The sequence below is a fragment of the Mastacembelus armatus genome, chromosome 5 (assembly GCF_900324485.2).
Source record: "Mastacembelus armatus chromosome 5, fMasArm1.2, whole genome shotgun sequence".
NCBI classification, from domain to species: domain Eukaryota; kingdom Metazoa; phylum Chordata; class Actinopteri; order Synbranchiformes; family Mastacembelidae; genus Mastacembelus; species Mastacembelus armatus.
In genome coordinates this window covers 9,328,013-9,354,020 of record NC_046637.1, presented here as the reverse complement: position 1 = coordinate 9,354,020, position 26,008 = coordinate 9,328,013, and the positions used below count along the sequence as shown (strand labels likewise).

General features: G+C 39.7%; 1 protein-coding gene across 1 annotated transcript; it reads right to left on the bottom strand.

Moving 5' to 3' along the window:
- Positions 1-201: 201 nt before the first annotated feature.
- LOC113130810 (zinc finger E-box-binding homeobox 2) lies at positions 202-25,972 on the bottom strand. Its single transcript, XM_026307679.1, has 8 exons — positions 25,915-25,972; positions 6,807-7,094; positions 5,101-5,307; positions 4,101-4,294; positions 3,874-3,985; positions 2,131-3,608; positions 1,753-1,936; positions 202-1,320 (listed from the first exon to the last, which is right to left on the bottom strand). The coding sequence occupies exons 1-8, from the start codon at positions 25,970-25,972 to the stop codon at positions 695-697; spliced, it is 3,147 nt and encodes a 1,048-aa protein (XP_026163464.1). The 3' UTR covers positions 202-694.
- Between the last annotated feature and the right edge of the window lie 36 nt (positions 25,973-26,008).

The window sequence follows — 26,008 nt, the reverse complement described above, 5'->3', positions numbered from 1 at the left end:
GGAAAGGATTTGTAATGAAAACACCACAGGATATTCAAAAGTGAACATTCCTTGAACTAATTGAAAGGAATAAATATTCAGGTGATTTTGTTGACTGCAGGACTAACCTGTAACCTCAGGCCTTGATGGCATATTAAATTAATAGTAGATGTCTCTGCAAAAAAAAAAAAAAATTCATCCAATGCCTGTTTTTCTAACCCATTTACTGGCTACATCTACAAGTGATCAGTTGAAATGTTTCAAATAAGATAAAAAAAAAAAGTAATCAACTGCATATTTGGACGTAAAAATAGAAAATCCTCTGCTTTATAGTTTGTGCAACAGTAGCAAGCATATACAAAGTGTCATTTCTGAAATGTCATGTGGGGATATGTGATATCACCTCAGATAAGTCAACCTAAATATTTCGGCTATTGTGGCAACAAAACAAAACAAATGGTAGAAAACAAAACAAAGACTATAGGTACATCAAGTCTGTTGTGCATGATAAAATACTGTCTTTTGTCAATCGTCACATATTTTTTTGTTTGTATGGCTTCATCCACTTTAAGGGCCACCTATGTCGTGGCTGTTCTGTGCATTTTTACATGTTGAGTAAAATGAGTAAAAAATATACAGTATATATGAGAAAAAGAAATGTATCAAAAATCTTAATATTTATAGTAAATGCATTGTATTGGCTTTTAAAGGCACCTTATGTTTTTATTCTGGGTAAATCTGTTATCTCCAGGCTTAATTCACATTTGGTCAAGTCTCCACTCTGGTCCTCAGCATCTTGGTCCCACATGTGGCTCTCTGCCCTGTCAATATGGTTTCTCACATTGCAACGGTTTCTCTCGTTTCTCTCATGTTGCTCTCCATGCTCCCTTGTAGACGATTCTTGGATGGGGCTACCTTCCAGCTGTTCTACCAATAAACTCACATGGTCAGCTTCTACCCCTTTCTCCTCCTCCTCCTCTTCCTCCTCTTCTTTGAGGGCCTCTGGAGCTCCATCCAGACTGGAATCACTGAGGAAAGAGTGTGGAGTTTGAGTATCATCCATGGACAGAGGAGTCTCATCAGCAAGGCGGCCACCGAGACTGTTGCCTGCCCCTGCGGTAAATGGCATCTCCTCGTGGTCTTGATCTGGATCCTGGTCTTTGCTGCAGTAAGCGTAGCGATGGTTCATGTGCTGGGAGTAAGAGCCGGAGTGAGAGAAGCGCTTGCCACATTTGTCACATTGGTAGGGTTTCTCTCCAGAGTGCAGCCGGCTGTGCTCGATCAGATGGTGCTTATGCTTAAAGGCCTTGTTGCAGATCTTGCACTCATGTGGACGCCTGCCTGTAACGAATACAGAGAAGTATCCAGTAAAAAAAAAAAAAAGATTTTCCAAATAGAAACAATATATAGGACCTTTAACTTACTCACATCTCTCTATTTTATTTTGTCATGTCATTTTTAACATTATAGTGAAAGGCAATAACAAATGATGTGTTATGGCTTTAGATGTATGTGTAGGTTTTAACCTCTGGAGTTTATATGCATTTAACAAACCATGTACACTGTGTGAATTAGTGAGCTTTAGACTTATTGGATGGTTACTGAACTCAAGCTGCTGGCTGTCATATTTTTGTACAGACATAATCTTCTCAGCTACCTCTCAGCAAGGAGGTGAAGAATTCCTGTAGCCATTTTTAACAAATATTGCCACAATCTATAATCTACAGGAAATAGCATGTAAGTGTCTTTGCAGAATGTGCATATGCTACAGACCAGTGTGCTCATATTTGTGTCGGAGTAGAGAGCTGCTCTTCTGGAAGGTTTTTTCACAAATGTCACAAGCGTACAGTCCCTCATCTGTCTTCTTCAGTCTCTTCCTTATTGGCCCCCCTTCTCCCTCCAGACCTTCATCCATTAGAGTGAGGTAGTCCAGAGCTCCACGGCTTAACATCTCACTCTATGAAGAAAATATGCTAATTATGACTATTGTATGTAAATGTTAAATGTATCTGTTATTGCTTTAATAATCTATATTTGTACAGGAATGCCTAGTATGTCATATCAGCTCATTTAATATCAGATATTATGGACTTATGGATTTCTGGTATCATTTTGAGCCAGTTATTTGCACTCTGTTTAAACCATACTCACCATGAGAGCTTGTCTGTCTTGGTGAATCTTGTTTATTGTGGCTTCTGCATCTGGTTCCATCATAAAAGCCATAGGAGAGAGAAACCCAGGGCTATTAGCTGGCTGGCTGAATGGAACTGACATGATGCCGTCATGCCCTGAAAGTCCTAAACCAGACTGACTAAAAATAGGGAAACCATTATATAGGGAACCTGGAAACACAGGAGCTCTGGCCCCACTGTAGACAGGATGGTGGTGAAGGGGTAGATGTGAAGTTGGACTTGGTCGTTTAACATGTTGGATCCTGAGCTCTCTTCTGTCTCCTTTGCCTGAGCTGCCATTGACAGTTTTGTTTTTCTCTTCTTCTGAAAGCTGCTTGGGCAGAGAGAGGTCCAGAGGTTCATCCTGTACAGACCAGGGGCTGCTGGTCTGAGGTGAGGACAGTTCAGGAGGACAGTTGGTGAGGTCAAGGCAGACAGGAGAACCAAATCTTGAAGAGGAAACTCTTCTTCTGACTCGAGGTGATGACAGCTCTGGGGAATGGTTGATTGGTTGGTTCGGGCTTCCCTGTTCCTGGTTAGACCAATATACCGGTGAGGACATGATATCATGGTGGGGCTGTGGAGGAGAGTGCATTGCAACCAAAAGCTGCTGAGGTACTGAGTGCCAATTAGACTTCTGTAATGGTGACTTGTTATCAGACAGGCCATTAGTTATTTCACTAATTTTGCTGTTTTCTGGTTGGAGAACAGGTCTGGAGAAGAATAAAGGTGACAGTGGTTGGTCTTTGCTCTGAAGATCCTCAGGTGCCTCCACCGCCTCTCGGTTCATCTTACAGAGGTAGCGCTCGTGCTGCAGGAGCACTGCCCTATTGGGGAAAAGCTGTGAGCACCAGCAACATGTCATTCCAAGTCTGTCTCGCTCCTCTTCACCTGACCTCACTGACTTTCTTCTCCGTTCGGGGGACATCTTTCTCTCAGGCTCTCCTCCGTTGTGAATCACTCTCCTTTCCTCAGTTGCAGCCCCTCTACCTCTGTCCATCTCCTCATTTTTCTTCACCTCCCTTTGAAACATCTCATGTAGCATCTGCTCAAACTTGGACCCAGAGTAAGGAAATGGGAGCATGGTGTTTCCTTTCAGGATACTGGCCCTTAGGGAGAGTTCTGTTGACGAGTCCCAAAGGTCTGAAGCTCTCGGGAAGGGTTGGGGGTTTTGGTTAGGGTCATGAAGCAAAAGCTGAGGAAGATCATCGGGTACTCTGCCCAGAGATCTAGTACTATCTTGGTTCTGTGATGCCAATGGAGAGCCCTTGTCATTACTGTTTTTCCCCCTGCCTGCAGAGGGAGACATTAGAAATGAGTGGTGTCCATTAAATGCCCCACTGGCTCCTCCTCCATTTCCCCCACCACCAAGGCACTTTTTGCTGCTTAAGTGTGAGCTGTAGGAGCCAGAATGAGAGAATCGTTTCTTGCAGTTGGAACACTCGTAAGGCTTCTCCCCTAAAGGATAAAGGCAACAAGGAGGCATTAGACAGAAGATACCATGGCAGGTTGAAAAATACCTTCTGTGTGAATGTACGCTTTCTGCATTTTTCCAAATATCCTATCCTGTCATAAACTATTTTAACTTGTTATCTGTCAACACATCAAACCAGATATAATTTCATACCATATAACTGCCATTTTAAGTAAGGGTTAGGAATACAGTGGAAACAATTGCAAAGTGATGAGTGAGTACAATTGTTTTGATGTTATTTTGTCTCACCGCTGTGGATGCGAACATGCTCTTTGAGGTGGTGTTTGTATTTGAACGCTTTCCCACACTGCAGACATTTGAATTTTCTGGTCTCCATGCTTTGATCCAGCATGATGGGACTCTAGGAGGACCGGACATCATTATTTGGTTTATAGCAGAACCCATTTATGGAGTACAAACACTATCACAAATTAAACAAACTCAGTATGGACGTAATAGACTTATAGTTGTGTCACCTTGTCCTGAATTTGATTGTGAAGTGCCATGTGCCGCTCCATCTCTGCCCTAAGGGTGGCAGTGTATCCACATTGTGGACAGACTATGTGCCCCCCCTCCCTTTCCTCACAGTACTTAATGTGGTCCCTCGAAAAGGCTCGTCGCTGATACATCCTGCGGCCGAATGGACAAGCCTGCTGGGTCCTACCTGCATCTGGAATCCAGAGAGTGGTGACGTTTTAGACACACAATTTTCACACTTTCATTAAATATATCCACCCATACCTTTTCTAAACCACTTTTACTGCTCAGGATAGTGGGACTGGAGTGTATTCCACCATGCACTGAGCAAGATTCAAGTGCCAGTCTTTTCACCTTATATAAAGCTTAGTGTAGCTTTATGCTCCCTGTTTCATTTCAGAACATCTTTAAAAAAAATTTTTGTCACAAATAGTTGACTCCATATCATCCATTTGAGAATTAAATATATCTGTGTGTCAATAGCATACAGACTGAATGACTCACTGTTACTGTATGCCTTCAGAATCAGAAAAAGCATAAAACAAATTATTTTAGTTTAAAAAGAAAGTCAAAAGCATGTTGCATACCTGACCATATTTTTTTATGTGGAATGTTATTCAAACCTAATATTTTTATTTGACGTGTAAAATGATTTAATACTTGTGTTGGTGTGATATTTCTATCAAAAGACCTTTTAATTTAAACTTCATATTTGATATGAAATGTAAAAGATAAATATGTAAATGGGTTGAGGTCTGCTGAATCATTAGAGGCATGCTGATAAGCTGACACTTGGCAACCTTTGTTTTCCTTTCCATTTACTGAAAATGACATTTACATATAAAATCTGATATGTGCTTACCGCTTCTCTTCACCGTCATCCTACAGTAATAGTGCTTCGTTAGACCTGGCAACACAGTGCCTGGCTCAGGAGCAACCATTTCAGGTGGCTTCATATTCTCCACAATAACCTTTGCAGCCAGGTCACATGCCACCTACCTGCTTCCTCTGGTGAGTGGTGCTGAGCTCCAGGTGACCAGATCGCAGGCGGCAGCTCATCTTGCCTGCTGCCCTGGTGGTACGCCTCTGTGCCATTATGGTTCAAATGGTCCAAGAGTCTGGCAGAGGTAGAGGACTTCGTCAACTGGGCCATGAATTCATAGTGAGCAAGGTCATTCAAGGTATTCTGGGAGTTTGAGTTCATATCTGAGGAACAGAGAAAAAGATAGAGAGGAACTGAAATATATATATATATATATATATATATTTATATATATATCTTTTTTTATATATATATATGTATGTGTGTATATATATATATATATATATATATATATATATACATGTTTATTTTTGACCAGTCTGACATTTTGTAAAATTTCCACAAAAATCCGATGCATGCAATCACCACTTTTCATGATATCAACAGGAAAACAAATTTTCTACTTGATTCTTATTCTTTACTTAACTGTATAAAAGTTTCTGACGACACTTGAGAAGGCTGCATAAAAAATGCACACAGCATCAACAGGATGCAGAACACATAACAACTGATAGGGTATTATAGTTTATTAGGGAGATAAAATTTAGCTTAATTGCTATGTGACCTAGTGGTATGTCTAACAGCCTTTTGAATAATACATTTCAGGGGACTGATGTAGGTGCATTGTGGTCAAACAACTGATGCCTTCATATTTCCACTTGATATTTGTTAAAACCTGACTGTACTTGCATTGTTCGTGATATTTGTGTGTGTAAATGTGCGTGTCCATAGGGATTTAGGGTTTAGGTCTAAACTGTAAAGTGACACTGTGCAGCTTAATCTAATGGGACTAAATTGTTTACTTAAAAATAGTGAGAGATAAAACAATCAAGTCAGGGAACTAGTTGGCCAGATATGAAACTAAGTTTTAGGAATCCTTTCTCATTTTGTGGCCTTGAGTGCAGTGACATGCGCAGCGAGAAAAAGCCGCAGATGTACATGAAGAAGAGAGGGTGCCTCCTATCTCAACCAATTGAGCTTTGCTTACAGTGACTTTGAGCAAGATTTTTCAAATGTTTGCAGATGTTGGCATATTTTGAGCTGTTTTTTAATGTGGTGAAGGGAAGAGCCTGTGCGGCTGAGTGTTGTAAAAACTCAGCTTTGCCTTCATCAGGCAAAGACCAAATCACACGAGGCGAGGGAGCTAAGTGATTGTTAGTAGGCAAGCCGCGTGAGCCTTTGATCTCTCCTAAATAAAAGGGAAAGCCTCACGTCGTGCGGTGCTGATTTCAGTACTGTAACGTCACCTCTTTGATGCATGGAAATATTGTGACATTGTGTGGGATGAGTTCTTTTGTCATGCTTTCAGAAGGCTGCCTTTTCAAAGAGAAGAGTGAAAAAAAGGAAGAGCTTGTAGGGAAGGCATGGTTTCACAAGGAGCTGATATGAAGGTGTATCTAGGGGGCTTTGAGAAGCATCATGGGACTGGAGGGGTCTTGCATCAGAAAAACACTGTAAACTTGTTTACGCATACTGTAATGTTCTGCGCTGCGCTCTCACCCAGTATACATTACATTTTACATATCAAATGCTTTGTTACTTTGAAGCCCAGACTGCTCTGAAGGAAATGAAGGGATGGTTTATAGTTAAGAAAACGATGGTTTAACACACAGAAAAATGTTTACAGTTCTCTAGCAAGACAGCTCTATACTTTATAACTTACGGGACATCATGAATGGTTCCTGGTCTCCTTCCCTGTCAGTGGTCGATGCAGTGGTGGTGTCCTCAGCTGCCTCGGCCTCCGGCTCCACCTGAGCCCAGGAGATCCTCCTGCCAGGGCTGAGGCTGTATGGCTGTGTGGAGCGAACAGGACTGCCGGGCTCCTCTGTCCCCTCGCTGGGTGTCAGGCTTGTCTTGTCCAGGCTCTCCTGGCAGTCCTGTGGCTCCAGGCTCCACAGGCCCACCTCATCCTCCCCCTCAGATCCTAGTGAAGCCACTTGCTCAGGATCCACTGTGAAGAAGAAGGAAAAATAAAAGTTTAACGGGGACCAGCAACACTGTCTCAAATCTTTAAATGCCATGCACCAAATGTCCAGTATGCTCATTAGGATTATACAATTCTATATTGCATTTTCAAATATGTGAAAAAACAAATATCGTGAATATATGTCTTTAATCCATCTTAAATGTTGTGGTGTCAAAACATGAATTTATTTTTACCATGTTAATGCAATAGGCATATATTTCTTATCATTTCAGATGTTGTTTACACTGTAAAGCATGACCAGTGGAAACCAGAGATGACGATACACAATGTAAGATAGTACGTCAGGAACTGAAACCACTCAGGGAAAAAACACAAAAAAAATGTTTTACATTCAGAAACATATCTTACACTTTGTTTGAAGTCAAAGAAGTGAGTGTATAGTTGCTTTTGCGTTGTATTTCTGTGTCATTCCTCTGTAAGTAAGAAGAATGAAACTGTCTTCATCTGAAGTTGTTCAATGTGTTTCTAATCATGAGATATTTTGTATGGCTTTGTGCAGTTTGATGTGTGGATTATGATCAATTCAAGCAGACATGCTCAGCATGTAACAACAACAGCATACACAACAGAACAAAGAAGATCCAGAACTCTAAATGGAAAGTCCCAACTCAAAATTCGAATATTTCAAATATTTTACTGAGCTACCTCCACAATATAAAAAAATCAGGCAGGGAAATATGAAATATTAATAGTCATTTCTGATTAATATCCAAAGGGACTGTTTTATTCTGACAGTTCTGAGAATGAAGTGTGGCTTTCATTTTGAAAAAGACTGAAAATATGAAAAAAAAATAAAATGAATTATTAAATAAATAAGAAATACACACATTTGTATTTAATTAACATCACAACTAGAACAACAGACTCTAGTCTCTAAATGTGCTATGATGGTATGCAAACTTCAATCACATAAAATACATCTTGTTTAAATGTTGAAATTAATCATTTCAATTTCAAGGTTTTCTGTTCGACAGAGAATTTTTTAATCATTTTTACAATGAATCTATTCAATTTTTCTTCATTTTAATTACAGCTTTGTTACTCTGAACAAAGCTGTTTTAAATTGAATTGCTCTTGAAGAATGCATTTTGCAATTGTTGAAAAATCTAGTTTTTTTATGTCTACATTTATATTTTTAGAACACATATAACATGTGACTTGTACAATATGGCAGGGATTTAGTGCAGTACTAAGAAGAAAAGATAAATAACATGTTTTAATTTAAATGTGCACCCTTGGTGCCCAGACTGCAGGAAAGTTGGAAAGGCACGTTCCTTTTTCCCATGGCAAAGACAATAAATGACAATCACAAACACATGCCTGGGATTTCAGCTGTAGGCTTTTATTTCCAGGACTTTTTTCTGAGGACGCTCTGTTTTCCTCTCACTGATTGGCAATATTTAATTGCAACCAAGTAATGACCATTTAAGAACACAAATAGACCTCGGCAGTGCCTTTGAAATATACCATCAGAGAAAGCCAAACCATTGTCAGAGGGAGAGCGTGGCCTGTGCCAAAATACAGAGGGCCAATTCCTTTTTTTAATTCATTTTGTGTTGAGAAAATATGGTTTCTGAGCAGTATCTGATGAAGGATTCACTGCAACATCACCATGCTTTTTATTACATTTAAATAAAATTTCCTCTTTGGCCCTGAAAGAGTGTTGTGCCCCTTTTCATCAGATTCGAGCGAAAACAAAGTTTCACAGCTCATTGAATTCCACAAAACACAAACAATGTTTACTCATGAAACTGTCAAAACAACACTAAGTCACTCTTAGATTTCCACTTTATTTTGACTCATTCCAACAGACTCAATAAGTGATGAGTATTTTGGATTCAACTCCTCCACACATCCAGTTATGACCAGTGATATGTTTTGTTAAATCTACTAATTTGCTACTTTTACTTTAGGTTTACAGCCAAACACACACACACTCACTCTGTTACTGAAAGAACTAAAGTACTGCACAGGGGGTGGCCCGCAATCACACACACACACACACACACACACACACACACATACACAGACACACACGCACGCACGCACGCACGCACACATACACACGCACACACACACACACACACACACACACACACACATATGAAACACACACATAAACACACATTAAAACACTTGTGTGTACAATTTACACCGATTCTCCTGATGAGTAGATAAGCTTATCTCAAAATGTGACACCTACATATGTATCCGTTTGTGTCAGCAAGTCTTATGCCCTACCCAGGATTGATTACACCCGTGTGCTAGCATTTCTCCCCCTAACATGGGGAGGAATGACTTTACTCTTATGAGAGGTGAAATGGGTCATCAAATGTGCTCCACTACAGCAGGCAGCTGTGAAGTTATATGATGTAGTTGAGGTCAACCTATTAGCCCTGCAGGAGTTTGCTGGGATGATAGGATATACCGCTGGGCCCAGAAAGAGCAAAGTCTGCTGCAGATTAGCATCAAATTGGCTCTAATTTTCTCTCTCATGACAGTGAGTGAAAATTAGCCTGTATATGCTGCCATTAAAACAGCACCACGCTGGGATGACTTTCATTATCACGCCCAGTGATTTATTTATTTGGATAGTGATTTTGTAGCCTTCAAATAGGTCATTTTTTGTTTGTTTGTTTTTGATTTTGGAGCAGGGTAGCTAAATCTTTGAATGAAGCAAAAAGGAGGGAGGATTGCCTGCACATTGTGTACAAGGTGTAAAGGAAATTATTAGTTATGAATGTGCAATATTTGTAAGAAAGTGCGACACTAACAAAAAAAACAAACAAACAACAAAAAAAAAACACGATGCAGCACAGTAGAAAATAGTATACTGCTATTGTGCTTGCAGTGTAAGCTGCGTGGGAAGAATGTGACTCATATCCAGAAAGTGCTAACTGAACTGTGCTGCATCATCCTTGACGTTGTCGATCAGTCGGTCTTCTGGGGACTCTTTCTGATGGTTTGACAAACAGCAGCGTGTTCAGATCAAACACTGCAGCACTATTTTAATCGTCTGTCGCTTTCCCTCTCTGACAGTGACTAAACATCTGAAAGCTTGCCGGTCTGTCTGCCAGAAAGTCAACTTTTTTTTTTTTTTTAAACCAGTTATAAATGCAGAGTTTCACCCTGAGAAAACAGATTGCCAGTTTTAGGGCTTGGGATGCATTATAAAACTGATCTGAGGCACAAAAAATTGATGACTCACAGTTTTTCTTTTATTATTTACAGTGCATGGTCGGTTCTCCAAAGACAGACAGTGATGGAGAATGCCTGAATAAATTCATAAGCACATGTTTTTGACACAGTAAGAAAGAATTTTAACATACAAACCACAACAAAAAGCCACTTAAGAGAAAGAAGAACAAAAAAAAAAAACTAACTTCTCAACACTGCTCAATATTGCAGTGGGCCACAACAATACTGTGATAGTTTCAATGCCGATCTATTTCTGACTGTTTACATCCCAGAGGGCATCTACTGTACAGCAACATGTTAATCTGCAGTTTATTTTATGATACACACATGTGATCTGGTATTGACTAAGTAATTATGTGGCTAAACTGTAAGCACGCAATAATTACCTAGAAATGATCTTGTTTGTTTCTTTTGGATTGAAATGGTAACAAACAAGGCCAGGCCCAATTTAGCGCACAATGTAATCATTAGTCTTCTATTGAATTTTATAATTCATGTCTGTTCCTTAAACGCCAGAATGGAGGTAATGTAATATCATCAGTTGTAGTTAACCGTTTTTTAAAAAAGTTTCTCACATAGTATACAAACAGCCAAATACAGTAAATAACTTTCACCCACACTAAAAACAAATCATATTATATTTTCTTTTTAGCTGCGTATGGAGACCTTAAGAGTGAATGCTTATATCTGTGAAAATGCTAAATTGTAGTTTTTAATATCTATGCAAAAATAAGATACTATACACACATTATATACGTACTACTACTACTACTACTACTACTTCGACAATGACCTTAAATAAACATGGAGCTGAAATCAAATCCACATTTTCAAGATCAGATTTTCTCATGAATTGTAACACATTTTTTAGGCCATTACTTTTTTTTTTTTTTTTTAACAGCTGTTCACATTATCATCGTTTTAGGTGTCACCCAGAAGAAAACGATCAATGTTGCTCTTCATATGACATAAGGCACATGATAATGGACATATGGCACGTTACAGTAACCTCTGCTTCATTTTATAAGTACAAAATGTCGATGGTAGAGCACAGAGACACGAAAAGATCTGGCCAGCTCAATACACTGATTAAAAACATACTGTTTTGTCACGATTGTTATTTTAAAAATACATTTTAAATATTATTTTTAAATGTTGTGGCTAGACTATTAAATAATGCATGTTCCATACTGTTAAAACTGCGATAGTTTCACAAGTGTGAAGAGAAACTAAACACTTGCTATTTTGAACTCAATAAATTACCACATGAGGGTCACGGACGCCCACACACAAAACAAAAACTAAGCGCAGGAAGATGTGTGTATTGTCATTTACAGTACCTATGAGAGCAGTTCAGAGACGAGGTAGATCCATAATCATCTGCAGACTATTCTCATGTCGACAACGATGATCTCCCTTTAGATATATGTCGCAGAAATGAAACATGCCATTTGAAAAATTGTCACTGTGGCAGCTCTCCTGTTCATACCTGCTGCCTGACACTTGTACAATGAGTCAGGGGAGGACCGCAACCAAGAACAAACACCTCCCACCTAATCTCCTTCATCTTAGCAGCAACTCACACTCTCTCTCTCTCAGTATAAGGGTTTCTTATGAGTTTGGCACCTTAGCCTGCTCTGGTTTGGCTTGGTTTGGTATGACCTGCCCTGCATACTAGTGGTTTTAGAGTGATTGCACATGCACCAGATATATCATAAACATAATTACCTGGACATGTTTAACAACAAGGGGAAAAAAAAAACATATATATTGATACAAGAGGATATAATGTCCAGATGTTATCATGTTGTAAGATCATAAGACACTGTATGATATCAATGCAATACAGAAAACGTGATGCTTTTCCTCTCAGTGGTTGCCTCTTTTAACAAATTCAACTTTTAATTTCAATTTATCCAACTGATTATATCGTGAATGCCAACAGAAAATTGTGAATTAGATGCTCTAAATTACGTTACACCAATAGGAATGGTGGTAATGTGGTGTTTTGCTGCACTTTTATTGCATTTTTGTGGCCGGAAAAGAGGAAGTGCAAACATTTTTGTCTAATGATGTTTAAAATAACCACAATAATGTTGATATGAAAGTCTAAGTTAGTTCAACTGATTATAGTTACTTCTGAGCTAGTTGGCAGTGAGCCTAAAAAGGGGAAAAAATGTCTGCAAATTGCTGCTGGCTATAAATGAGACTGAAACTGTGACACTGTGATGGGGATTATAAAGGTCATATTAGTGTAGAGGAAGAGATGCTCGAATGTGATGTGTGTTGCACTATGTGTTTTTGCATTCTTGCAGTGTGTTTGCTATATAGCGCTGTGGTGTGTATGTTAGAGAAAAGGGTAGACAAGAATGAGGTGCAGAAATACCAGACCAGTAAAGCACAGAGCACATAAACTACACCGAGGACAAGAAAGAAAGCAAGGAAAAATGATGGTAAAAAAACAGAGACAAGAGGAAAACAGAGGACTGAGGGATACGAGAAGAGAAATAAACAGAAAGCGGGTGTCAAACTGCCCTCCAACTAATGCTGAACTGTGAAAATGCACTACAGAGGGAAATTCCCTCAACACACACATTTGCACAAACTCGAGTATGAAGAAACACAGAAAAACAAATAAACATAACTTAGATTGTGGCCAAATATGGGGAACAAGACCAGGGTGGTGCTACAGATCAAACACAGAAAGAGAAATATATCACAATAAATGTCTGTCTGTGTGTGTGTGTGAGGGCATAACTCCCGGAGAATGTCTGAACTGTAGAGATAGAAAAGTTAAGCCCATGCAGTGCCACAGCTACAAAGTCACGGCTCTGTGCCTGTAGATGTTCCATTCATTAGAAGACACCACCCATCACAGTTATCTAAACTACTAACACAATGTGCAGCTGAGGGGCAACATCTGCACTTTGAAAGACGCACACACACACACACACACACAAAGAACAATCAGCTCAAGAAATAAATACCAAGTTAATTTCCTCATATTGATTAAGCCTCTGCAAAGAATAGTGCACTGAAAATTAGCACAATTCCGCACACTAAGCCGTGACCTTTAAATTGACAACAAACACCCTATTGAAACTATTCTGCCTTTGTTCAGTATAGCTTTTAATGAGTTTGTTCAATTAAGGCCCTTGTGACACAAAAATAGAATTCCTTTTGGCATTTTATTAACTTCAAAGCCACTGAGCCATTCACTGATACCACTCACAGAGTTGATTTGTCAACGAGTTGCACTTTTAGTATGACTGTGCGCTGGGCCTTAGTTTCATTATTCACATATGAGTGCTCAGTACTATTTCAGAGGAGCCCGGGCGAATCAAAGTACAGCCCCCAAGACACTGACTGAAACATACTTTGGTGTGTGGTGCTGTGTACATCTGCCGTGGCCGCTCTGAAACAGCCCTGACATCTGAAAAATGATTGATATCAGATTTACTGATCTGTTATTCTCTATCTGCATGTCACATCACTGCACTAAACAGTGAACCACATCTGCTTAGTGGAAGCCTGCTCTCATGTGATGTCAAAGGACCAACAGCAAACAAGCTCAAATAATGTACAGCAAAACCATCAAACACATAGTTAACAAAGCTCTAACTTAGCTCACAGTTCGTATGTTCCAGGGCAGACTAATCTATTTCATGGGGAAAATAAGAAGCTGTCTATTGAGTTTACCTTCCAGTCCTATAACAAAAGCTTTCTTTTTTATATCTGATCAATCTAATCTCTTCTTTGCACTTTACCCATGCATAAGGCCCACCGTTGCCCGCTTTAGCATTTTCTAAACATTCTATAATGTGTGTGAGTTCACTTAATGGAGATTACAGACAGTTTTTTTTTTTTTGAAAAAAATTGTTTCACTTGTGACACATGGGAATTCTGGCCATGCGTATTATACTGAGGTTAAAAATGTTTCCTATTAGTAAATTTTCTCACTGTAACATGAGGATGACATGATAGACCGAGTGTTAGACATACTGAACATGCACACATACAGATGCCATTTTCTGTGTTTTTCATGTTTGTCTATTTATACATTTCAAAGACATAGAGACTGTTAACTACACCACAACGGGGCATTAAATGTGCTGGTGACAGTGACAGAACTCTGACTCACTTGGAGGTACAGTGTGATAGGCGGTGTAGGAGAAACGCATGTAGGGTATACTTTCGCCCCCTTCTTGTAGATTCCCAAACCAGCTATGTATTCTTAGATTGTGGTGAGTCAACTCTAGACATCCATGATATATTTTTGTAGCCTATAATGATGTTAACTTGCATATACTTGACAGCTGCCTTCAGACGAGCATTTAACAGTTTTCCTTCATGATACAGTCAATCTGCTTATCATTCAGTGAATTATAGCACTAAGTGTTATTTAATTCTTAATAACTATATAAATTACTGTTTTATAGATAATGCTGTTGCCACTTTATATATATATATATATATGTATATATATATATACTGTTTTAACATCTTAGCTATAATAAATTTGTCTATATGTTGCCCTGCTCTATAAGGCAATTTCTCCTTTAAGAGAGAAACAATAGCACTAAAAAACACTAAAACGGAAAAGAAAAACATGCTGCTCTTATACTTCCACCTACACCTAACAGAATCATCAAATTGAGTGCAAAAAAAAAAAAAAATGCAAAAATGCAGCAATCAGTTTTTCTCCTTGCAGAAAGGAGGCAAGGTGTGAGTGAAGAGGTGTGCAAAAAGCCTTTGTGGTTGTCTGTTCTTCCTTTGGAGGTTTCCTGTATGCTGCTGCCTACATGTTTGCCACCATGTTTACCTGTCCTGTAGACCACCACAGTGACATTTCTGAAAAAAATTGCTTTGTTTGACACCAGCTCTAACCTTCAAAGCAGATATGCATGACTTTTAGTGTCTCATTGAGAAGCTTGCAAAAGTTGCACCACAGAGAGAAGAAACTTTGTTTGGGTTATGAATGCATTTAAATAATAAGTTTATGTTCTGTTGAGATAGCAAATTTATATTTACAAAATCTTTAAATTGTTTTCAGTTGGGTTCTCTGACCAAATACAAAAGTGTTTAGAGAGTTGATGAATTTTCAAGAGTTGTTCCATCAGCAAGTTTACATTCAGAAAATTCACACCACTCACTACAATCATGATGACTTACAGCATCTGATCTGATTTACTGTCTTTTTCTCACATAAACACTCACACAGCATACAATTTCCATTGGCCTATCAGAATATAAGCACAGTTAACATCATTCTGGACTTCCCTGTGCTGTCATGTTGAACTGTGTTATTTGAGTCATTAACCATGGCAATGACTCACCAGCAGCAACGAACTGGCTTATCAACTAAATATATGTTTGTGAGTGCATGTGGGGATACATATGAATTAAACCGTGAGCTCAGTGTCAGTGCCATCGTGCCCCATGTGCATCTGCTGCACTGCAAGCGGGACTGATGTCGGTGGCAAAGGTTAGCTCGATCAGAGGAGCGTGTTTTGTAGAGTTGGCTCTCTGGCACTTCTTGCGGCCTCTGCCTGTTTCCGTGTAGCAAAGGATTGGTGCTGGAATGCAGTAACAGTCACAGAGGGACCCATGCACTCACCGCACTGTGAATCAAAACCCAAACTCCACTTCATTAGGCTCCTGTCATTGCAAAGACTCTCACACCACTCTATAAATACCCCTGTCTCCCCCTCCAAATTTGTTTTCCCTCTTTTTTTTTGTTTTTTCTTTACACATGAAAATGCTCAGGGACTGTTCCAGCTTTCTGATGTGGCTCTTTATTTTGTACGTTGGCGCAAAAAAAACCACACAATAGTGGCTCCTTTTGAATATTAAAACATTCTCTGACAGCACACAAAGGTTCTGAAGTTTTTTTTTTAATAGGGGTGTATGCTAAATAAAACGTCTCTTTGTGTTTAACAGCTATACAATGTGGGATTTGGTTAGTTCAACTTGAGCTTCGAGTCTCAGTTACTCACTACGGGAGATTTGTTTTGTGGGTGAAACAAATATGCCTGGTATCCCACTGACTGTGTCTACTTTAAACATCTATATATACGATCTGTTGGAGCTGTTTTGCGTGATGTGGTGTTCCTGAAAAGGACAATTTACTGCATTAAAGGCCAAAATGTCTTAATCTAACCACTCAAAGCAGATTTATAACATCAGATGCAGCAATGTGGAGCCCACATTAAGCTATAAAAGTTCAGAGTCGACCATTTGAAGGTATTCACCAGACATGTATTTACAGCAAAAACAATTTCTCTTTACAACTCTTACTACTACTGCAATAGACAATCTTTATCTGCCCTGTTATTCCCCTTCACTTTTTAATCACTAAACATTAAAAATAAAGCTAGATAAGTAGGGATGTCCTGACAAGACGAGAAGAGAGTATTATTCACTGCCGCTTCGGTTCAGAAATCACTCAGTAAAATGAAAAACTCTAAGATGCATCTACATCAATAAGATAAAATGATTTGCTTTATAATTATAAAATGTGGTTCTAAGAGCAAAGCCCGTAGCTGAGAACTGGCAGCCTGTTCCTGCTTGGTTAACATACAGATGGGGCGCCATCATCTGGTGCATGTGCACAATCGCATTACAGCTTCCAAATGAAACATGAGCTATCCATCCATTGGTGGTCTACACTGGATCTCCTGCAGAGCTTCACAAGGAGGCCAGAGTCAATCCCAGCTGACACCGGGCAAAAGGCAGGTCAGTTCAGGTGGCAAGTACAGACAGACAACCGCTCACTCTCGCAGTCATGACTACGGGCAATTTAGAGTCGCCAAACAAAACCTGCATGTCTTTGGACTGTGGGAGGAAGCTGGAGCACCCGGAGAAAAAATTATTATGATACACCTAACATTTGGAGTGGCTACAAGTAACCATGAAGGCTTAGTTCATAGAAAAGATGCCTTTCCAATGTGTCACTCGGGTTTATTTTCTTTGTCTTACTCTGTCGTCTCTTTTCTCTTCCAGCCTCTCACCAACGCTTCTTCCTTGGTCACTTTTCCTGCTCTTTAAGCACTGACACATAAAGAAATACAGGCAGAAACTAGTCTTTTTGTGGTTATGCAGTTCTGATTAGGAAGATGTATGAGTCATATTCCATAGTAATTTACACACATGTGTTTGTTAGTTTGAGCTTGATGTCCTGAGTATGTGTGTGTGTGTGTGTGTGTGTGTGTGTGTGCTGTGCATGTGCAGCCTGAACCAACGCCTTGAAAAAGAAACTAATTAAAGTCATGAAGAAAAATGCAAAGGCAGCACAACCACACAAGAGAGTGTGTGCATGTCATTACTGACCTGGCCCATGTCGGAGAAAAAAGTGATGGCAAGAAGAGAGAGAAAGAGAGAGGGAGAGTAAAACCTCAAACAGTGAAATAATGTATATAAAAAAGACTCAACAAGAAGAAAGGTTTAAAAAGCAAACTTGGAGAGTTTAAGAGGATCTTTGATGTGTATCAGAAGAGGAAAGCAGGCTTGCGACTGGGACGACAGTAATTTTAAGTCGAAGCAGAAGGCTGGCTCGCTGACTGGCTGCCTTGCTGGCTGGCTGGCTGACTGCCTGGCTGACTGACTGTGGGCTTTGATGGCGCTCGCTGTTTGAAGTGGTTTTCGGGGGATGGGAGCAGCGTGTGTTGTCAGTGGGACATGGGAGGCACTGAGGGTGGGTTGGGGGGGGGGGGCAACCGTACAGGGCTTGGGGAGCGTTGGCTGGTAGGAGCTGAGGATGGATGGATAGAAGAAGAGGGGGGAAAAAAGGAGTGGATAAAAAAGGGAAAAAGAATGAAAGGGATAGGAAGTGGAGAGGTGTGGATACAGGGAAGATGAGACACAGTAATCAAAGGAATGATAAAGCCAGAAGAGAAATAGAAACAGGGTGTTGACACAGCAAGAGAAAGAAAGAAAAACACAAAAAGAACGAGAGAAGAAAGAAAGGCACCCATACCTAGAAAAGTTCCAAATCAGAGGAGGGCAGCAAAGAAAAAGTGAAGACGCTAGTGAATAAAACCTTCCTGCCTTCTGATGTTCCGAGCTCTGTCCTAATACGAGGCCTGGACACATTCACACCTACCTATTGCTTGTATCATTTATAGATGACGTTACCTCCCTCTGATACACTGCCAAGCTGCCTTATGACTTACTTCCCCTTTCATCCCTCCTGTAATGCTGGACACATGCACTGTATAATGATAACTACACTGTTTCCTTGAGGTACCAAAGTCAACCACACAGCTGAAAAGCAAAAGGAAACAGAAACTGGTTCTATATAACTACAGAATGTTTTATGTGGTTTTCTGTGCCTATTCATTTTCTTTTATTAGTTACTGACCATGATAATTTCAAAAACTCCCCGTTTTGTAATTTTGCAATTCCAACAGAAACAAGATAACCTGCTGCATACCTTAGTCTTTCAAAAAGATTAGACTATCTATGTTACAAACTGATAAGTGGTGGAGTGCACCAATGCATGTTTATACAGACTGTTTATAAGTGTTGCTTCCTTTCTAGCAAAAAAAAAAAAAAAAAAAAACCTTCCGGTGTATGGCTGTTTATCATACCTGAACATTCACTTGCATGATCTAATATTAAATACTGCTCTATCTGAGGTTGGAGTGCATTGATCACATCAGGAAAAGACGACGCCTGAAGACATAAGTAATCATATGTGTTAGATGTCTGACTGATTGAATGAATGCATTCATATTCATTTTGCCAATTACAATTTCTCAAAACATCTTAAGAGGCAATGCATTCACTTCCTCTAACCTTGTCTTGTAGCGACAAAGTGGATATTTGCTCAAATAAGACGTTGCCAACAGATGCACACACACAAACATGCACACACACAAAAATAGAGAGAGAGAGAAAGAGAGAGAGAGAGAGAGTCAGATAAATAGAGATGTGTGTAAATTTTAAGACCAAAAGCCTTGACCATTGCAGGTGGGCCTAAAGATCAGTGAAGCATGTGGAATGTGTTTACTCCCTATCAGGTATGTACATTATCTGTGTGTGTGTGTGTGAACAAGAGTGGGATGTGCGGGTCAGATTAAGGTGGTACCAGGTGATCACAGGTACAGGGAGATGGAGAGAGAGAGAGAGAGAGAGAGAGAGAGAGAGAGAGAGAGAGAGAGAGAGAGAGAGAGAGAGGAGGGGAGCTGGCTGCTTGACCTCTCCTGTGTGGTTCTTGTTGCTGTTTTCATTTTCAGTTTTCTTTTTCTCTTTTTTTTTCACCTGTGCTGGTTTGGAGACAGATCTAATACTGTTGGACTGGGCAGGTCAGGTCAGTGGAAAATTGACCTTTTTAATGATAAAGTTGAAGAGGAGAGGTAGATGGAGCAGGGGTAGGCAGCAGCATGATACTATGAGATTATATTAATTTGTCAAATGACTCTTGCTGCTTCTGCCACTGTGGTCAATGATGTAATTAGTCAACTGAATCAAACACTTATGGCTTTGAGTTTTTAAATGTGAGGACTTTCTGTTTTTAATTGCTTTATTTCATTGTAAGCAGGATAACTTTGCCTTTAGACTGTTGCTCATACAAAACAACAACAGCAGTTTGAAGATGTTAGTTTGGGCTTCTTTTTTTTCAAAATGTATTGACTACTAAATTTATTGCCTAAAAAAATAATTGAATAACATGAGAAAATCATTTACAGATGAAGTAATGACAAAGATAATTCTTAGGTATGCCTTATTTTGCCCCATTGGGATGACTTTATCAATATACTATTTTAAATAGATTTTCCAGATATGCAGTGATAGTACACAATAAACCTATTTATGCTGCAAAAGATAATTTATCCTATAGCAAGACTTCCAGCTATTAATCCAGCACACGTTTCATTTATCTGCTGCACTCTCCTCCCCCACCCGTCATTCATCAGAAAGTGCATTAGAATGTACAGATAAATAATTTCATTATTTCTTCTATTACGTTCTACATGTTTTTGTTGCAGGCAGCACTGGTTAGTGTTCTGTATCTGGTGCTGTTAGAAATAAAATAAAAAGAAAATAAACTTGGAGGTAGAGAGAATAAAAAAGTGAGAAAAGGAGATGACTATCAAACTGAAACCACAAACACTGTTTCTTTTCTCAAACAAGCAGGTGTGAGGTTTTCTGGCCCAAAGGCAGCTCCTAAACAAATGTCACCCAACTCCTGTCTGCTGCTGATACACACCACATATCAGACTGTTCCTCTTTTAGCATGCTACCCTGCAATATCTAGTTCCCCTACTGGCAAACACTGGTGCAGTCTCTGGGTCTGCCTGCGTGCCAAGCTTCTCTCAACTCTCTCACTTTCTCTCTTCTTACTCTTCTCTCTCTGCCACCCATCTGGGCCTTGTAATACATGACAGCTGAAGCAGGGTCTCCAAAATTAATTTGAGGTGTGATAAAACAGCACATATCTATAAACTGTGTGCAGAGGGCCTGCCTATCTGGATAGTCTTAAACCTCTTTCTTCTATCAAACATGTGCAGCATATCAAACACACAATACTCAGGCTGTCTGCACAAAAGGAAGATCCACATATAGCTTTAATAGTGAAGAGTCCTGCCAACGCAATGACAAGAAATGCATTAACACTACAAATGGAGTAAGTCAAGATTTAAAAGCGACTGATTTGCATCCTCACACTGTACTGTATGTAAACCTGTTCTCTCAGATAAAATGCTTTTGATGTGAAAATAGAGATGTATATATATGAGTGAGAAGCCACAAGAAGTACAGTTGGTGTGAAACGTGTGAAAAGTGCATACCCAGATACCTAGATACGCACAAACACACATGCATGCACACCTCATGAGTTCTGTGTCTGGGTATTAGTGTTATCTTACTGTTTCAAGAAGTGCGATCTTCAGGAAGTTGTCAAGTTTTTTTAATAAAACTGTATTCATCTTCTTGTTTTTAGACACAATTTAACTACACCGGTTTTGACTCTCATTTATTAAGTGATCAAATTCTGATTATTTAAGCAATTTGCACTGGAGAAAAAGAAATGTTGCTGTAACATCTCAAGAGATCCTACAACGCCAAACAGCCAGGAGCTAATATGAAGGAAAACCCCTCTGCGTGAATTAATCCTGAAATGGAGCCACAAAACTTTCCAAATAATTTCTCCTGCAGTGGATCAACAGTGTGGCAGCCACAGAGCAGTAACCTACAGTAAGACATGGGACCGCTTTGGCTACATCTGAAACATCAGAATGCACAATAATTGAATAAACATGTGAAAAATACCAGAGGGAGTCAATCAAGGGATTCCCCATTACTGCTGTGTAGCTCTGGCATTAAACACAAAGAACTAGGATGGGAGAAATCTGTGACACGATGGGAACATTGTGAAGCAAATGAGGAAACACTTAGATTATCCCACATTCTGTCGCCTGTCCCATCTCTTCTGTGTCTCCCTTCACACCCCTCAACCCCTCCATCTCTTGTCTTCTCACGCTGAAGGACTGTTTTCGCTGTCTCCAGTCCTGTCAACCCCTTCAGATCCCCAACTCTGTCATCTTCATCCTCTTTCTTCCTTCTCCGTCCCTCCCACCCGCTGGTTCTGACGCCTGAGCTATGTCCCTTGAAGAGTTCTGGTAATAAACTGTGGTGCCTGAGCTCTTCATTGCTGTCTCGCTCTCCCCACCCCTCATCCCCGAGCGCCGATAGATCTGCCGTTAAAGTAGGTCCGGTCCAAAAGGCCCAGCCCCTCCACTCTGTACAGTACAAGCATGTCAGCCTTTCTCGTTCCAACGCACCCCCCCCCCCATTCTCTCTCTTTCTCTTTTTCCCTCTCTTTTTTGCTGCTGGAGTCCTTTGTGTACAGTGTGCTCAGTGTGGCAGCACAGTGCCAGAAAAACCCACACAAACACACACATACATGTATGCACACACATACACAGTCACAGACACACAGCTGGGCCCCAGCTGCATACAAAGACTGGGGTTTGGAAATCAATGAAGGAGAAAGAAGAAAAGGGGAAAGGAGTTTAAATAAATTGGCACTTGAAAAAAGAAGAAAAATGAGAAAGAGGGATAAAGGAAACGGGGAGAGAGAGCGCTTTCTTAAAAAGGCACACCAACTCGACAACAGAGTGAGGTTTTTCATCAACTAGCAAAACTCAAAGCACAAGCCAACAGGACTAAATATTTTTTTTTGCTGGTACTCTTCTACATTTGAGTCAGCAAGCAAGCTTTGAAAACGTCTGATCCGTCTTGTGGATGTCATTCTGGCAAAGAGTTTGAGACCAGAGGAAAGCCCATGTACACTTAGCACACATTAAATAAATAAAAAACATTGTTAAAAAAACTGGACTCTAAAACGAGTTGACAGCTTAAAAACTCTGCTCCATAACTGTTGCCATGCAAAAGTTCAAATATTTGTTAGTTATTCTCTTTAATTTCTTATGTATTTATTTCACTGTAGAAATAATAAATGTACAATTTGTTAGAAATACCATCTCCTCCAAAATGACTCCAAAAAGTGTAAGATAAGCAAAAATAACACATGGGGAGGAATTTCAACATTAACTTGATGTCATGGGCAATAAAGACAATAAAACATGATCCCATGGTGCCAGAAATGACTGTGTATTGGGGGGGGGGGGGGGGGGGGGGGGGTGTTGAACTGTTAGCTCAGCTAATTTATTCACACTCATTGAAACCTGAATCTTTTACTCACAGCTAGTAAATAAAGGTCATCATTACAGATGGTTAAGTTTCCTTCCTTTATCCCAGGGCTGTTTTCAATCTGCCAGGAATGAAGCATAGTAATTTTCCTCACATTGCTTGATATTGGTGAACATTGACAGTTTTATTGGGAGAGACAGAGACATAATCAATAGGCGCCTTGGAGAGAGAAGAAAAGTTAGCCTATGTTATTTTCTTGTTCTTCTGGTTTGGAAAAGATCCTCAAATCAAAGTCGGGCCTGCCAAATTCATTTGGGTCTATCAAGGACCTTTACCTCCACAACTCGTACAGCCGCCTCCGTAACGACACATTCCCACTCCTACACCCGGATTTAATACACACATTTCAACACCAGCAGGAGGATGTACATGCAGCACGAAGAGTACACACGCACACACATATATACACACAGACTTTTCACATGCGGCAACATGTGTGGCACATGCTGTGTGTAAACATGCCATCAGCAAAGGCATGCATAAAGATTCACTAACAATTCATGAAGCAATAATAAATACAGATGAGTGAAAGCATCCTGTCCTAGCTCACAACAGATGATGTAGAATATATTAAAGATAAGTCTTCAACATGATATTAAAGGCAATTTTTCAGATTTGCAGCTGAATATCACTTAATGATCCACTGTGTTCTTTCTTTAAACTCATTGTAGAGACAACTCTTGTTTCTTCAAATCCCACCATTACTTTGTAAATTTTACAGGAAATTGACCGGAGGTGGTGCTTATCTTTTCTCTGAGGTTGGTGCAAGAATTAAAGGAACTGGTCTTTTTTGGCTGGTTGAATAGCAACAGGTCCTTGTCAGTAAGTGTCCTTTTCTGCTGACAGCTTTCGGGGTAGCGTAAAGCTGTTGATTTGTGAAATACAGTGCAGCCGGTAAAGCAAATTGCTAAATGCCAGTCAAAAAGTGAGCGTGTGCATGCACACATGCACAGGCGAGTGCCAGTTAACGCTGAGCGGCCAGAGAGGCTCTCACACTGGTGCCACTCCGCTGAGCTTCACACCTCTCTGAATAAAACGAGGAAACACTTACAGTAAACTAATAAACTGCAGAAGTAAACAGACTCTCTACTGCAAACTCTTTTGTGGCAGTTGCATGTCAGATCACAGACAAACAAACATGCTGCTTGGTTTGCAGTGGCTTTCGTGAACCTCTACAAAGTTCAGAATAAAGTCAGCAAGATATCCTCTCAGTGGGAGCGAGATGATGAAAACAGTAGGGATCAACTTAAATCTCTGTGTGTGTGTGTGTGTGGGGGGGGGGGGGGGGGGGGGATTTATATCTATGTTTGCATTTGGGGTAATGGTTAAGTTTGGTAAAATTATCTCAAGGCTTTCCCTGCATCACCCAACAAACCTGGCATTAAATACAGAGCCAGAAACAAGACACTTCCATCATCCAGAAATTCTATAGGAATAATTTAAACTGAAAATTTATTAATTAGGTTAGATTTACATGTGATTTATTTAAAGGGAGTTGCACTATAAATTTAGGGTTAAAGAAACATTCAGCAATGTGTATGATTTTAAAGTTTGGGGTTTTGAGTTAGGGAATACAATTTCAGCCCTCATCAGCAGTACAGAAGAACAAATGTTTATATGTGTACCCATGTGCAGGTGTGTTTATCCTTACTTCAGTTTGTGAGTTTAGAACCACACACATAAAAACAAGGAGCTACCACATGCATGAAGAGCGAAGTCTCAACAAAGTCCCCAAATACAGCATACTGCCAACAAGTTCTCCACAGCCCTGTTGTAGGAAGTGAGTTCACCAAACTGATATCACCTACAACTTTAAGCTTCAGCTGAAGCTTCACACACATTCTTGATAAGATAATAGATAAATTATTGACAGATTCAAAATATTCATAATGAGATATAAGAATTGTAGCAAAATTAAATCCACATAGCAGGCTCCTTTAAATAATTTCATCATAATTTAAAGGCTTTGTGTTGGATTAAAAATAGCCTAAATGATGATAATAGTTACTATAATTACTTCCATACTTTTCAGTCTATGTTATTATCTTCGTATTTTGGGGAATTATTGTTTTCAAATACAAGTGTTCTACAGGCTGGAGAACAAGAATTCAAATGTTTGATACTGTAGCCTTCGTTTCAGAGGATCAGTTTCAGGTCGATAAGCTATTTTTCTTTTATCGTTTCTGATGCGGTTCACTTCCTATTTAAACATTAGATAAAAAAAAAAAACACACACACACACACACACACACACACACACACGCACACACACACACACGCAAACTGTAAGATGCAGAAATTAGGCTGCATACCAGGACAGAGAATATAGAAAACAAGAGAGGATCCTAGAAAGTTTCCTCACAGAGCACGTTCATCTTTCAGCATGAACAGCAGCAAAACTGAAGTCAAGATGTAAGAGAAAGACGCACTGAAGTTCATAGAACCAGTGGCCTGTCAGCGGCTTTAATGCTGCACAAATAGGATTTCTTAAATAACAAAGTCTAATACTTATTCTGTACACACTATGAGGTTAAGGCAACCTGGACTTCTCTAAATACTCGGTTATTCACCTTAAATATAGAAATATATATATAGATAAATACACAAAATATATCATGCTGATGGAGATCATTTTTTATTGCCCAGGTGCAAGTACAGGTAGAATATCCCACACTGAAAGCTCATCCCTAAAATTTATACTCTAAGTTAACCTGAAGACATGAACGCAAAGGCAGTTGAAGCGCTGTGATAATAAAATGTTTCGGGTTAGTTCAGCTCTGTTGGAGTGAGGGCTTCGCTCCGCTGCTGCAACATCTGACTGCATCACCTACACCAACTTATTAAAAACTTTCCAGAGCTGCAAGTTTCTTACCGCGATTTCTCCTGGGGTTGGCTTGTTTCCTTCGTTTTCCTCTACTTTCTTCTGTCATTGTCGCGTTTCGATTCGTTTCAAAAAAGCTTTCCAG

Coding starts and splice junctions, on each gene's coding strand:
- LOC113130810 (XM_026307679.1), bottom strand. CDS start 25,972: ATGACAGAAGAAAGTAGAGGAAAACGAAGGAAACAAGCCAACCCCAGG. Junction 7,095..25,914: donor CAACCCCAGGAGAAATCGCG/GTAAGAAACTTG, acceptor TCTTCTTCACAG/TGGATCCTGAGCAAGTGGCT. Junction 1,937..2,130: donor AAGACAGACAAGCTCTCATG/GTGAGTATGGTT, acceptor TTTTCTTCATAG/AGTGAGATGTTAAGCCGTGG.